This window comes from Dasypus novemcinctus, chromosome 9 (genome assembly GCF_030445035.2).
Source record: "Dasypus novemcinctus isolate mDasNov1 chromosome 9, mDasNov1.1.hap2, whole genome shotgun sequence".
NCBI lineage: Eukaryota > Metazoa > Chordata > Mammalia > Cingulata > Dasypodidae > Dasypus > Dasypus novemcinctus.
The window spans coordinates 86,818,505-86,834,740 of record NC_080681.1 but is presented as its reverse complement, the minus strand read 5'-3'; the positions used below and the strand labels follow the sequence as shown (position 1 = coordinate 86,834,740).

Genomic DNA, 16,236 nt, shown 5'->3' with positions numbered 1-16,236 from the left:
GCGAGTACGATGAGTATGCCGCACTTCCGGCCAGACAGCCGGATATCCGTCGAGTGACCCTTACAAGTCCTTCTTGATCCTGAAGTGGAGTTGGTGCCGCTGTTGTGCTCGCGCTTAATCCAGAACCTGAGACGGACATGGGGCTAGAGGATGAACGAATGATGCTCACCGGAACCGGAGATCCCAAGGAGGTAAGGCAAGGCGATCGAGTAGACCCAGCGTCCAGCCTGCCAAAATATGCCTGTGGCTTTCTTGGCCCGGGTTTCCCTCCTGGTTTTCAGGGTCAGGAGAAACTGGTTCCCTCGACCCTCCCTCAGAATTTATTGGGTGACCTTGGGCAAATAGATGACTAGTCTCTGGGTCTCGGCTTCCCCATTCTATGACTGTGGTGAAGAAGATGCTGTAACCATTGTATAAATAGTATTCATATTTTTAGCCGATTAGGTGTTTTGAGGCCCTGGTTTGACAGGTTTGGGGAGCATACTGACCAAACCTAGCCCTCATTCCAACTTAGGAATCCCCACCACATCTATGGAAATTCAGGAGATCTGGCCTTGCACTAGTTTGTGAGAAAGTGGTTTCTTGGTGAGAGTGTACGTGTGAGAATCTTTGGGGACTTGTGTAGTATAATTCTATGATGAAAGAGGGAGCACTTTCCCAGAGTAGGAAGGCAGATAAGGTAACCAGTAGTTATTGACTGCTTACTATTCCAAGTGCTTTATATGTATTCATTTAATCCACGCAATATTCCTATGAAGAAGGTGCTGTGTACTATTGCCGTTTTACAGATGAGGAAACAAGCAAAGAGAAGTTAAATATCTAGTTTAAAGATAATAATAAATGGTAGAGGCAGCTTTATTTCCAGTCTCGTTTTCTTTTCTACTCATTTGTTCACTGGTCACTTTAGGGTAGCCATTCTGATTTCATAATTCATAATAATTAGAAACTCATTTATCCCATAATGATTTTTCCTAGTCTTGTTTCAAGTTTCCAGTATACATTTTTTGTTTTTTAAGAGCAAGTTTAAGAATTTATACCTGGGAAGAGGATGTGGCTCAAATGATAGAGCATCTGCCTACCATTTAGGAGGTCCAGGGTTTGAACCCAGAACCTCTTGGCCCGTTTGGTTAGCTGGCCCATGCACAGTACTGATGCACACAAGGAGTGCCATGCCACGCAGGGGTATCCCTGCATAGGGGAGCTCCATGCACAAGGAGTGCACCCTGCAAGGAGAGCCACCCCATGCAAAAAAAAAAGCACAGCCTGCCCAGGGGTGGCACCGCACACACAGAGAGCGGACACAGCAAGATGATGCAACAAAAAAAGAGACATAGATTCCCGGAGCCGCCGAGAATGCAAGCGGACACAGAAGAACACACAGCAAATGGACACAAGAGAGCAGAAAACGGGCAGAAGGGGGAGAAATAAATAAAATAAACCTTAAAAAAAAAAATCATACCTCTACTGCCACAGTAAACATTACCTCAAATAGCAGAGCCCCTGAGGACTCTAGAGATATCCAGGAACTATAAACAGGGCAGACAGCTCAGGAACTTGGCACCCGGTCAGTGGGTCAGCCTTTGGAATTTATGCTCCCTAGTGTAACAGAGTTAGACTAATTTATAGGTTCTCTACACATGGCTCTCCTGCCCCTTTTATTTGAACCCATAATTAGCACTATACTTGATAAATATATGTCCCAGGGACTTAAGTCTTTGGTCTGGCCATGTGCTAGTTGAGCCCTGAATTTTAGCAGAGTTGCAATACCTACTCTCAATTTCATTGGACTCACCCAGGACAACTATCAAGGAGACGATGATGAATAAAGCCCATCCCAAGGAACAGAGTGTCTGCAACTGCAAGCAAGATAGCTCCATCCATCTGCCCCATGGGATCTAAGCCCCATCTCAGTTAGAAGCAGAATGAGCATCACAATCCCCAAATCCTCAAGACTGGGAAATGAGCAATGGACTATAGTAGACTTATGATTCTACTATAGGCTTGCTATTATTCCAGCAGTAGAACTCTTTTTATCACTGATGTAAAGGCAATGGCTGGGAAGCGGACTTGACCCAGTGGTTAGGGCGTCCGTCTACCACATGGGAGGTCCGTGGTTCAAACCCCAGGCCTCCTTGACCCGTGTGGAGCTGGTCCATGCGCAGTGCTGATGCGCACAGGGAGTGCCGTGCCACGCAGGGGGTCCCCCGCGTAGGGGAGCCCCACGCGCAAAGAACACACCCCATAAGGAGAGCCACCCAGCACAAAAGAAAGTGCAGCCTGCCCAAGAATGGCGCCGCACACACGGAGAGCTGACATAGCAAGATGATGCAACAACAAAGAGACACAGACTCCTGTGCCGCTGACAGCAACAGAAGTGGACAAGAACAGGTAGCAAATGGACACAGAGAACAGACAACGGGGGGGGGGGGGGATAAATAAAATAAATCTTAAAAAAAAAAAAAGGCAGTGGCCACCAGAGGTTCTGAGGGATGGGAGAGGGAAGAATAGGTATAATATGGGGGCATTTTCGGGACATTGGATTTGTCCTGCGTGACATTGCAGTGACAGATACAGGCCATTGTATATTTTGTCATAACTTAAAATAGTGAGGGACAAAGTGTAATCTGTAATGTAGACTAGTCCGTGGTTAGTAGCAGTGGTTCAATATGGGTTCATCAATTATAAAAAAAATAAAATACTGGTAGTAAATTAGAGTGTGTTTCATTAAAACCTCACCAAGGTTAGGCAGTGTATAATTTTTAATAAATGATAACTTAATAGGGTAATTATTGCTTTGTTTTAGTTAAATTTTTTATTGCTAGAAATCATTTAATATTTACTTTTGAGTTATCTACTTGTATCATTGATCATTTATATCTTTTGTGGGAGGAGGAAAAAAACCTTGTTTAATGAAAAACTAGGATTTATATACTAATTAGCATCTCCATGTTTGGAACTGACATTTGCCAATTGTGAGACGAAATAGCCTGGGTTATAGTTGAACTTGCTTTAGCCCTCAGGTTAAAGGGGTAAAGCAGGTTGTGTGAGCTTTGATCCCTTTCCTGAAGGACATGGTAGAGGATGAAGCAGGTTTTTTTGGAATTTTGAAAATATGAGGGGTTGCTGAGCTTGTTCTTTTTATTCCTCCATGCCTTTTCTTTCCCTTCCCCCAAATGTAGCCACCTGCATGCACAGGCAGGCAAAACATTTTGTTCCTAATAGATTGTTGAAACACTGATCAGACCCTGCTCTGTTCTACCTTCAAGTTTATGCTGATACTCCCACAGAGACTATTTTTACCCTGCACCCCTTGGAAGAAAGGAAACTAAGTTTGAAGTCATGCCCTTGAATCAGAAGTAGATAGAGGGTGGGAGGCATAGGGAGTGGGGCATATGGGAATCCCTTATATTTTTTTGCATAACACTTTGTGTACTCTATGCTTTTAAAAAATAAAAAATATGTTTAAAAAAAAAAAGTAGATAGGTAGAGCCTGGTGTTCCTAAGTCCATCTTTGGAGTTGTGTATACCTTTTGGGCACATATATTGATACTTAGTTTACTCAGGGTCTTGGGAGTTCAGCAAGTCAAAATAACAGTAACTAGAACTATTTTTAGTTAAACTCTGGTTAAAATCCATGAGCTTTCCCAAAGCTTCTGAAAATAGTCAACTATGTCAAGTTGGACAAGGACTACTTTTAGTGACTTCCATGGCCCAGCTCAAAAGTAATAACATTGTCCAGAAAAATGGTGACTGTTTATGATCTATTTTGAAATTGCCAGAGAAGAGAGGTCTTTAACTTTCAGACTGAAAGTGTCATAAATTGTAGATTTTAAAAATAAAGTTATTTTTAGTTTGTATATATATTACTTGAATAAGAAAAAAACCTTAGGAAACATAGGGCTGTACAACACAAAGAGTGAATCTTAATGTAAACTATGAACTATTTTTTAGTAGTACAATTGCAAAAATATTCTTTCATCAATTGTAACAAGGGTATGATACTATTGCAAGGTGTTAATAATAGGGGGGTATACAGAAACTCCTCTCTGCATGATTTTTGTGAACTTACAACTTCTTTAATAAGTAATAAAAAATATTTAAAAAACAAAAACAAAAAAACTGGTTAAAAAGGCATTTAGGTTTGAGGGATCACTACCAAATACCAGCTGAAGATGGAACTAGAAAATGACCTTGAATTAGAGATTCAATGCGGATCAGCAGAATATCCCTGTCTACATATAATAACATGACCTTAAAATGCTGTTTGACCTAATGTAAGGGGGAAATGGAAAGCAGAAATGAGTTTATATGGCTACGAGTCTCTAAAAGAGTCTGGAGGCTGTCAGAAGGATTGCCCCTGTGCACAGCTGAGCAGAGTCTGGGAGACAGATGGGAGTGGATGCAATCCCCAGGTGTTGGTTCCTTTGAGGGCTAAAGAGACCCACGGATTCTATGGTCATGGCAGACAGAGTTCACTGCCATGTCAGATGGCCCTTCTTTGGAGCTGGTGTTCCTGCGTGATGGAACTGGACTCAGATGGGATCTCTTTTCATAAGACTTTCATCCTACTTTACTGGAATTGTAGTTGGTGTTGGGGTTTAAGATATATTTAGGGGATTTGAATCTCTGGACTGACAATAGGATAGCCAGGCCCTGAGCGTCAACAGACTCCAGCTCCTACAATCTGATTTATTGGACTCACCTCACTCAGCTAAGATGGAGTTGAAGAAGGACAACCACCACACCATGGAGCCTAGAGTGCCTACAACTGAAAGCAGGAGGATTGCATCCAGTATCCATGTGGAATCTGAGCCTCCTCCTGACATAGAGGTGCAACAGACACAACCAATCCAAGGCCCACAGAGAAAAGGTGGCATTGGAATGGGAAAAGTGGACATGGTGGCTGATGGATATGGGGAATGGCAGGAAGAGATGAGATGTGGAGGTGCCTTTGGGACTTGGAGTTGCCCTAGATGGTGCTTCAGGGGCAATCACCGGACATTGTAAATCCTCCCAGGGACCACTGGATGGAATGTGGGAGAGTATGGGCCATGATGTGGACCATTGACCATGAGGTTGCAGAGATGCCCAGAGATGTACTTACCAAATGAAATGGATGTGTCATGATGAAGGGAGTGAGTGTTGCTGGGGGGGGAGTGGTGGGGCGGGGGTGGTGGGGTTGAATGGGACCTCATATAATTTTTTTTTTAATGTAATATTTTTACAAAATCAATAAAAAAAATTTTTAAAAAGGCATTTAGGTTTGTCCATTTGCATATTCAAAATTCAAGTTTAAAGTTTAAAAAAAAAAAGCTTTCCTCTTTGACCTTAGTTTGAGGTATAAGGACTAATTTTATCTGTTTATGGCAACTCTGGGACCTACCAAAATCTAGACTAAAGAAGGCTTAAATTTAAATTTCTATTAGGAAATGTCTAATTATTGTTCGTTATCTAAACTGGAGTTATTGTTTCAAGAGGCTGTTCTGAATAATCAAATCATAACAGATATGAAAGTGGTTTATAAATGTAGAGTGTTGTATACACTTTAGTTGTTAGCTAATGAAAGTGAGATGTGTCTCTCCTGGTAATTATATCATCAGTGTGATGGGGAGTATATATGTCATAAAATTGCCCTCACATTAATTTTGTTTTCCTTTTGTAGGAGGAAGAGGAGGAAGAAGAATTAGTGGTAAGAACTATCTCTGGTTTGGAACCATCACAGTAAAAGCAGGAAGTTTGGGCTGCATGAATCTTTACAGGCATTTTTAAGAATATTTACTTAACACTTTGGAGTGTTAAGAATATTTACTTAACACTTTGGAGAAAATGGGGATGCAATAAGCCTGCAAGACTTTTCTCCACAGCTCCTGTTTGGAACTGTGGGCCTAGGAAACTGAGTCTTTTCTGGGTTTGCTTAGGCCTTCTCCAGTCATGGTGCCAGGGAGCACAACAGCGTCTTGATGACCTGGCACTCTGTCATCTCTTTGTGGTTTGATAAAGAATTCTGGGAGGAACCCTTCTCAGGTAGTTTCTCTCTATGTTAGCTTAGCCTGTCTAGCTGGGCAGCTGTGGTGCATAAACATGGTTCCCAGATGAAGAGAACTGAAATTTACAGACATGACATCCCAAAATTCTGTGTTAAAATGTGAGGCCTCCTGTAGATCTGCTTCAGGTTTGGCCAGGTCTCCTTTTCCAACCTTGTTTTTTTCAGATAGCACTGAGGCTTTCAGTGCATACTGGCAACCTTGGAAGGCAGGAATGTGAAACTCTCCCATACTACTTAGCATCAGAATTGAATGGGAGACCCCATTTTGCCATTTCTGGAGGCAGTATGGCTCTGCCAGCTGGCCTTCTGCATGGTAATTCTGAGGCAGCATCTTGGTTTGGTGATTGTATTAATCAAAATATATGGACTGGTAGATGTTCTCCTAAAACCCCCTTTTTGTTCTTCTACTGTGTTCCTCCTTCAGGATCCTCTAACCACAGTGAGAGAGCACTGCGAGCAGCTGGAGAAATGTGTAAAGGCCCGGGAACGGCTAGAACTCTGTGATGAACGTGTCTCCTCCCGGTCACAGACAGAAGAAGATTGCACGGAGGAGCTCTTTGACTTCTTGCATGCCAGAGACCACTGCGTAAGTTATTCTGAAGTTAGGGGATGGCTCTTGGTGGCTGGGGAAGACTTGCTGCTGACAACTTTTCTATCCTAGGGCCAGGTCCATCAATAAGTGTTTTCTTTAGGCCCAGTATGTGCCAGGTACATTGCTGAGCACTTTACATTAATAATCCCACCAAATCCTTATTGCTTCCACTGAAGATACATATCATTATCTCCATTTTACAGATAAGAAACAGACTCAGAGAAGAGAATTGGTGTGCCTAGTTGCACTGATAGACAGTGGGGAAGCTGGATTTTGTATTCTTAAACAGAATTTATATTCTATCATGCGTCTTGTACATAGTTCTTGGTCTAAAACGTTTTGCTTTTTTGTTTCAAAGTAAATTTGTTTGACTCTTTTACATAAGATAGTAAGATATTTTACATGAAATTACACAGACAATGTTTGATATGGTTGCTTATGTTAAAACGAATGGGGTAGCCAATAAGTGCATGGAACGATGTTCAACATAATTAGCCAATAGGGAAATATAAATCCAAACCACAATGAGAAATTATGTTACACCTACTAGGATGGGTATAATCAAAAAGACATAATAACAAGGGTTGGTGAGGATGTGGCGAAATTGGAAACCTCGGGCATTGCAGGAGGGAACAGAGATTGGCACAGCTGCTCTGAAAAACAGTCTGGCAGTTCGTCAAAATGTTAACCATAGAGTTACCTATAACCTAGCAGTCCTACTCCAAGGTAAATATCCAAGATTATTGAAAACATGTGTACATGCAAAAACTTGTACTCTGATGTTAATAACATTATTCACAGTAGTTAAAAAGTAAAAACACAAAAGAAAATTAAAAATGCAAAAAAGTAGAAACAACACAAATGTTTATCATTTGATGAATGGGCAAATTATGGTATATCCATAATTTGCATAAGCTGTTTGGCAATAGTGAAAGTGCTGACCAAGATCATTTTGATACGGGTGCTTTCGGTAGCCAGGGCCGTGACTCGGGCCATGGGGCAGGAATTTGTAGCCAGCCAGGCAGCAGCTGACACCCCAGGATGCTCACTGACAACAATCTCCAGCCACATCCAGCCTGTTTGGTCTCAGCCTTCAGGCAGCTTAGCAGATGTTCATAATCTCCAAGCTGACCCTTGAGAGGAGATCTAGAAGAACTATGAACATTTAAGGTGAACGATGACTCTCTGGGTGGCTCCTTCTGCCTACAGATAAAGGTGGTCCAAGCAAAGGAGCACTTCAGTGAAGAACTCAGAATCCAGGCCCAGGAGGACAGAGAACGGACAGATGCCCAAAACATAACTGCTTGACCCACTCCTCACCACCTCTAATTTCTAGCTTGGAAATAAATGTCTTTCCTGCCATAAAGTACTGATATATCCTACAATATGAATGAACCTTTAAAAAATTTATGCTAAGGGAAAGAAGCCATGTACATGGAACCTAAATTATTAAATGATCCCATTTATATGAAGTGTATAGGCATATTGTGATCTGCTCCCTTCTGATGATCTCCCCTTGCCCCTTGTTTTTTTATTCATTCAACAAATATTTGAATACTTTTATGAACCAAGCCCTGAGTTAGGATTTGGGAGTGTAGATATAAATGAGATAGAAATGGTCCCTTCACTGAGATTATGAGCCAGCATAGGAGACAGGAGGAGAGCAAACTAGTAATAAACTGCTTAAGTCTCTTAGGTATAGCTTTCTCAGGATGGCCTTCACTGACTACCCTGTCTAAAGTTGCTCCTACATTCCTCACCATCAGAAGTTACCTGATTTGTTTTCTTCATTACCCTGAAATTTCATAAGATGCAGAGATGATGCCTTGTTCACAACTGTATATCAGCACCTAGAACAGTACCTGGCATGTAGAAGGTGCTCTATACATATTTGTTGAGTTAATAAGTCTGTAATAGGGATTGCATAAGACTGTGTAGGAAGAGGACAGGAATAAGAAATGACATGTAAACAAAATTCTAAAGGAAGACTAAAAAAGTTAGGTGAAAAGAGTGGGAAAGAGAGTTCCAGATAGAAGGGAGATAGTATTTAGGTAACTGAAGTGTGTTTGCTAGGGCTTGAGTGTGGTGTGGGTGTGTAAGACGGGGATTCTAGGTCATAACGGATCTTGTAAGCCATGACACTAAAGTTGTCAGTTGATGATATTCTTTTTCTTTCCCTCATCTAGGTGGCCCACAAACTCTTTAACAGCCTGAAATAAATGTACAGACTAATTTACCCCAGCCTTCATCACCTGGACATCAGGATATTTCCTCATGGTTTTGAATATACCATTTGTTTCTAATTTGTGTACCTGTAAGTTCATGTGAACCTCATGGATTTTGGCTTAGGCAAGTAGCTTCTGTGTAATCAGCTATAATTCCATCTGAATAAAATCCACTGTTCTGCAGACTGCCTCCTGTCTTTTTTTCTTAATTAGAAATTTTCAAACATGTATGAGTAGATAGAAAAATATAATCAACTTCCATGTGACCATCACCTAGCAAGTATCTATCTCTAAAGGATAAGAACTGTGATTTTTTATTTAGCTATCACACCATTATCACATTTAACAAAATACGTAATATTTCACAGTATGTTAAGTACTATATGAAATGATTAACTAATTATTATCATTAAATCTCCAGTCCTTAGGAAAAGTGTCTTTTGACAGTTTTGGGGTTTCCGTATCCAGTGAGATTCCTTTTCTTCAAAAATATTTAGAATGGTTGTGAGGAGGGTGTAGGGTTGGGTGGGGAAAGTATTGGATCCTGAGCAAGGTGAGAAAAGGGTACCTAGGTAGACGATGCTAGCAGTGAGAGATTGGTTACATACAGGGAACTGATCCAGTAAGTAAATCTATTAAGGTTAATAGGAGCTAGCACCCTCAAAGAAGGGAGTTATAAATACAGAAAGAGACAAACTAGAGTGAGGCCTATGGAGTTGAGTTGGAATTAAAAGTATTGATATGAAGTAAAGTATAGATGCCAATGTATAATTATGTAGGGAATACATATATTCTCTATCTTTGTTCTCAAAGAGGGCTTTGGTCTCTAATAAAAGGAACCAGAGCTCTTTGGAGAAATGCTGATTCCAGAGCTAGAGCAGGGAAAATAAAAGATGTGCCTGGAACATTCTGTTCCAGAAAGAAGTGCTCAAATAGCGAGAGACTTATAAAAAGTATACAAGCCACTGACCAAATCTGAGATGATTTGAACATTAAAATATATAATGATAGTTCTGGATTATGACCCATTGAATAAAATAAGAATCCATATTAAAAAATAGAAAAGCAGATGTGGCTTAACAATTTGGGTGCCTACCTACCACACAGGAGGTGCTGGGTTTGGGTCCCAGTGCCTCCTAAAAGAAGACAAGCAGACAGCGTCCCCACCACAACAAGCAGATTCCCCAAGGCAGCAGATACTGCAGCCCAAGGGAGTGGATGTGGCTCAGGCTGTTGGGCATCCCCTCTTGTGGGAGGTCCTGGGTTAGGTTCCCCGTGCCTCCTGAGAAGGCGAACAAAGAATGAGCCGACAGAGGAGAGAACCATCTAGGGGAGGGGAAGGATAAATAGAAAAAAATCCTTAAAAAAAAAAATCAGTTTAAAGTTTGGTGAGGAAGGGGATACTTATTAATTACAAAGGGAGAAAGTGCCACAGAGAAGCACCATAAGTGATGGAAGCCAACATCACTTGGAGGACAAATCAAAACTACCACCTACAGATTACAATGAGAAGAGCACAGCATCACTGATACCTGAGAAGATGAAAAGCTGAATCAATCTAGGTCAGTACTATCCAAGAGAACTCTTTACAATGATGGACATGCTCTGTGCTGTCCATTGCAGTAGCATCTAGCCACACATGGCTACTGAGCTCTTGAAATGTGGCTAATGTGACTAAGGGACTAAATTTTTAATTTTTAAATTCAAGTAGCCATGTGAGGCTAGTGGTTACCATATTGCCCGGTGCATATCTACAAGTTACAAATTCAACCACCCAAGTGATAATGGAAGGAAGCAGGCCCTGTAGACACTGGAATACTCTGGCCAGCCATTGCTATGTGGGAATGCAGGCCCACTGTTGCCTGATCTCTTAAGGATCTGGAAATGCAATAATTTGTTTTTAACTGGTGGGTATATAATAAACTATATTACTAAGAATAAAATCAATGAAAACCACAATGGTCAAGACTATAGCAGGGGGTGATGGAATAACTGGGACTGGACATTACATTCTACTCTAAATTACTAAAAAACTGAACAAAATATATAAAGTAACTGATTTCATGTATTGGATACCAAGCAGCTCAGGACTGAATCCCTGAGAGAAGGGAAACAAATACGGTGAGCCCTAAGATCCCCAACTTTCTGCTTGGAGGCAATTTTCTGATGGCAGTGCAGGGAAGGATCACAGAGAGTGATGGTCTCACTGACTTGTGGAGACAAACATCAGAGTTCGGGGAGGCTGAGGAAACTGGAATGTGAAGGGCAGAGAGAAGGAATTATCCACTGAAAGAACTACAGAGTTATGCATAGAGTATGAGTCAATCTTGGGAAGCGGACTTGGCCCAGTAGTTAGGGTGTCTGTCTGCCACATGGGAGGTCCACGGTTCAAACCCCGGGCCTCCTTGACCCGTGTGGAGCTGGAGTGTCCTGCAACGTAGGGGTGTCCCCCGCATAGGGGAGCCCCATGCGCAAGGAATGCGCCCTGCAAGGAGAGCCACCCAGCGTGAAAGAAAGTGCAGCCTGCCCAGGAATGGCACCGCCCACACGGAGAGCTGACACAACAAGATGACGCAATAAAAAGAAACACAGATTCCCGTGCCGCTGATGACAACAGAAGTGGACAAACAAGACGATGCAGCAAATAGACACAGAGAACAGACAACAGGGGGGTGGGGTGGGAAGGGGAGAGATATAAATAAAAATTAAAATTAAAAAAATCTAAAAAAAAAAAGAATCTGCTGGATGTGTATAGGATGAAACTCCACATAGCCAGGCAAGGAGCTACTAGGTAGCTGTAAACTGAACAATTCCCAAAGCTAACAGAGGGCTGGGAGATGTTTGAATTATTTATTTTTTCTTGCTTTTTTTGGCTTGTTTTTTGGGTTTTTCAAATAGATGTTTGGGGAAAGCGGACTTGGCCCAATGGATAGGGTATCCGTCTATTACATGGGAGGTCCACGGTTCAAACCCCGGGTCTCCTTGACCTGTTTGGAGCTGGTTCATGCGCGGTGCTGATGTGTGCAAGGAATGCCTTGCCACGCAGGGGAGTCCCCCAGGTAGGGGAGCCCCATGCACAAGGAGTGCGTTCTGTAAGGAGAGCTGCCCAGCGTGAAAGAAAGTGCATCCTGCCCAGGAATGGCGCAGCACACACGGAGAGCTTATGCAACAAGAGGATGCAACAAAAAGAAACACAGATTCCCTGTGCCGCTGATAAGAAGTGGTCACAGAAGAACACACGGTGAATGGACACAGACAGCAGACAACTGGGGGGGGGGGGAGGGAGAGGGGAGAGAAAGAAATAAAAAATAAATCTTAATAAAAATAAATAAATAAAAAGATATTTGAATTTTGACCAGCTAATGTGGGGAGTTCTTGGTGGACACTTGAAACATTGAGTGGAGACTCCAGAAGAGGATGCCTCAGAGTAAGGCTAACCTAACCCAAGGGAGAGGCTACTCTTGACATGCCCTAACACATCTTAAAAATAAGTCTTGATTAGAGTGGACTAACTGATATTCTACTATGGAACTATTGTGATTAGTAATGGAAGAAATTGTAGCACTGATGTGGAGAAAGTGGCCACAGTAGCTGCTGAGGGTAGGGAGGGGGAAGAAGAGATATGTGGGGCATTTTCAGGACTTTTTTTTTTTTAATCTCATTTATTTGTAACTTCCTTTCTGAAGTTCCTTTCTTTTTTTTTTTAAAGATTCATTTATTCATTTATTTATCTCCCCTTTCCCCCACCCCCCACCCCAGTTGTCTATTCTCTGTATCTATTTGCTGTGTCTTTGTCCGCTTCTGTTGTCGTCAGCAGCACGGGAATCTGTCTCTTTTTGTTGCATCATCTTGTTGTGTCAGCTCTCTGTGTGTGAGGCGCCATTCCTGGGCAGGCTGCACTTTCTTTCGCACTGGGCAGCTCTCCATGGGGCGTGCTCCTTGCGTGTGGGGCTCCCCTACATGGGGGACACCCCTGTGTGGCAGGGCACTCCTTGAGCGCATCAGCACTGCACATGGGCCAGCTCCAAACGGGTCAAGGAGGCCCAGGGTTTGAACCGCAGGCCTCCCATGTGGTAGACAGGTGCCCTAACCACTGGGCCAAGTCCACCGCCCCATTTTCAGGACTTGGAGTTGTCCTGGGTGGTACTGCAAGGACAGATGCTGGACACTGTATGTCCTGCCATGGCCCACTGGATGGACTGGGTGAGAGTGTAAACTATAATGTAAACCACTATCCATGTGGTGCAGCAGTGCTCCAAAATGTATTCACCAAATGCAATGAATGTCCCACAATTATGAAAGAGTTGTTGATGTGGGAGGAGTGGGGTGAGGGGGGTCGGGGGTTTATGGGTCCTCATATTTTTTTAAATTAACATTTAAAAGAAAATAAATAAAACCATGGGGGAAAAAAAGCCTTGAAATGATTGAGCTGATTCACAAAATATCCTGGCTGCCTGCCAGAACAAAGTCCAAAACATTTTAAAGGAAGACAACAAAATCTAGCATTCAATAATGTAAATTTCACAATACCCAGCATTCAACTTGAAAAGGCTAGATATGCATAGAAGCAGGTAAGGGAAGTAGACTTGGCCCAATGGATAGGGCATCCGCCTACCACATGGAGGTCTGCAGTTCAAACCCCGGGCCTCCTTGACCCCATGCACAGTGCTGATGCGCGCAAGGAGTGCCCTGCCACACAGGGGTGTCCCCCGCGTAGGGGAGTCCCACGGAGTACGCCCCGTAAGGAGAGCTGTCTAGGGCGAAAGAAAGTGTAGCCTGCCCAAGAATGGTGCCGCACACATGGAGAGAGCTGACACAGCAAGATGACGCAACAAAAAGAAACACAGATTCCCGGTGCTGCTGACAAGAATAAAAGCAAACACAGAAGAATACACAGCGAATGGACACAGAGAGCAGACACTGGGGGCGGGAGGGGGAGAGAAATAAATAAAAAAATAAATCTTAAAAAAAAAAAAGGAAGCAGGTAAATGGAACCAGTAACCAGATAAAAGGATAGCCATTAGAATCAGAAATAACAAAGATGATAAAATTAGCAGATAAGGACTTTGAAACTGCTATTAACAAATATGCTCAATGAACACAATGAGAGAAGTGGAAAATATAGAAAGTAATCAATTGGAACTTCTGGAGCTTAAAAACATGTAAATGAAATAAAAATTCACCAGAACATAGATATCTTTGTCCAAGAAGCACAGGGTACTCCCATCCGAAAAAAATCCAAATAGATCAACTCCAAGATATGTACTCATCAGAATGTCAAAGGCCAAAGACAAAGAGAGAATTCTAAGAGCACCAAGAGAAAAGCAATGCATAACATATAAGGGATATCCAATAAGATTAAGTGCTGATTTCTCACCAGAAACCATGGAGGCAAGAAGACAGTGGTCTGATATATTTAAGATACTGCAAGAGAAAAACTTCCAGCCAAGAATCTTATATCCAGCAAGACTGTCTTTCAAAAATGAGGGTGAGATTAGAATATTCATAGATTAGCAGAAACTGAGAGAATTTCTAAGCAAGAGACCAGATTTTTAGGAAATACTAAAGGGTGTGCTGGAGCCTGAAAAGAAAAGACAGGAAAGAAGGGCTTGGAAGAGTATCTAGAAATGAAGATTATATTAATAAAAGTAACTAAAAGTGTCAAAAAAGTGGTGAAAGTAAAATATGACAGATAAAACTCAAATAGTCAGGAACAAACTTAACCAATGATGTAAAGCACTTGTATTCAGAAAACTGCAACTCAATGTTAAAACAAATAAAAAAAGCCCTGAATAACTGGAAGAACATTCCATGCTCATGGATTGGAAGACTAAATATCATTAAGATGTCAATTCTACTCAAATTGATATACAGATTTAATGCAATCCCAATAAAAATTCCACCAACATTAAAGAAAAAATTGAAAACACAATCATTAAATTTATTTGGGTGGGTAAGGAGTGCTGAATAGCCAGAAACATCATAAAAAGGAAAAGTCAACCTTCATCTCCAAACTTTAAATCATAATACCTACCTATAGTGGTAAAAACAAAATGGTACTGACCTAAAGACAGACACAATAGACCAATGGAATCAAATTTATGGTTCAGAAACAGACCCTCACAGGTATGGTCTGGTGATTGTTGACTTGCCTGTCAAACTCACACAGCTCGGGCAGAACAATCCATTTAACAAATGGTGCTGAAAGAATTGGAAATCCACAGCTGAAAGCAAGAGGGCCCCTATCTCATACCTTATCCAAAAATTAACTCAAAATGGATCAAAAAACTAAAAATAAAAGCAAGAACCATAAAGCTTCTAGAAGAAAGTGTAGGAAAATATCTTCAAGACCTGGTGGTAGGTAGTGGATTCTTAAAGGAGATAAAAGGACTCAGTGGACTACTGATGTTTAATGTATGTAGAAGTTTCAATTAGCTTTACTGTAAAATTGTGGAAATGTATAGAGTGGATGGTAACACACAGTGAGTAACAGCTAGTTTATAAATGCGAATGTGACTTAAAATGGTAGTCTAGTTATTTAAATGCCAATTAACAGAATGCTTGAGAATAATCTAGGAACTGGATAGCACAGTATACCAAGAGGGGTGAGAATTGTGGTTGATGGTACAGATTCAAGAGCGTCCTTTGTTAGCTAGAACAAATGTATATCACTACTGCAGAGTGTTGGGAATGTGGAGAAGCATGGAAAAAAAAGAGCTGGAGTGACTTATGGACTGTGGTTAGTAGTAATAGTGTAATATTCTTTTATCTATGCAAAAGATGTACTGTGTTGATACTGAGGCAGTATGGAAAATGTGAGCCAAATGTACATTATGGACATGGCAATAATCAGATGATATTATTTTATCTGTAGCAAACAGCACACCATATTGTGGTGTGTTGGTGAAGGGGTATTGTTTGGGAATTCTGCACACGTGCATGATTGTTTCATAAGTTTACAACTTCTGTCATAAAAAAAACATACTTAAAAAATAATAATAGGGTGGGTTGGGGGAAAAACATACCAGATGTAAGATAAGAACTGATTAGTAGTAAGATTTTGACAGTATTCTTTCATAGTTTGTAACAAATGTCTCATGACAATGCACGGTGTTGGTGGAGGGTTGATGTATGGGGCCCCTGTATGATGTTATGCATGTCTGCTTTGTAAGTTCACAACTTTTACTATACACTTAATTGTTTATGTATGTTCATATATAAATGATATAAAGATAATAATAATTGGATTGGTTAGGGGAAAAATACTTTGTTTAGTAGTAATATTTTGACAATGCTCTTTAATCAATAGTTAAAAAGGTTTAAAAACAATGCAAGTTATTGGTGGTAGGCTGAGATGTTATATATGTTTGTTT

General features: G+C 41.3%; 1 protein-coding gene across 1 annotated transcript; it reads left to right on the top strand.

Annotated features, from left to right (window-relative positions):
* Window positions 1-34: 34 nt before the first annotated feature.
* On the top strand, window positions 35-9,046 carry UQCRH (ubiquinol-cytochrome c reductase hinge protein). The gene is made up of 4 exons (XM_004462768.5): window positions 35-191; window positions 5,663-5,689; window positions 6,471-6,632; window positions 8,825-9,046. Exons 1-4 carry the CDS (start codon window positions 138-140, stop codon window positions 8,855-8,857), a joined length of 276 nt encoding a protein of 91 aa, XP_004462825.1. The 5' UTR covers window positions 35-137; the 3' UTR covers window positions 8,858-9,046.
* Window positions 9,047-16,236: the final 7,190 nt, after the last annotated feature.

Excerpts from the sequence above, each read along its gene's own strand:
- UQCRH (XM_004462768.5), top strand. The coding sequence starts at position 138 with ATGGGGCTAGAGGATGAACGAATGATGCTCACCGGAACCGGAGATCCC. Across the intron at positions 192-5,662 it reads GAACCGGAGATCCCAAGGAG|GAGGAAGAGGAGGAAGAAGA; the intron begins GTAAGGCAAGGC and ends TTCCTTTTGTAG. Across the intron at positions 6,633-8,824 it reads TGCATGCCAGAGACCACTGC|GTGGCCCACAAACTCTTTAA; the intron begins GTAAGTTATTCT and ends TCCCTCATCTAG.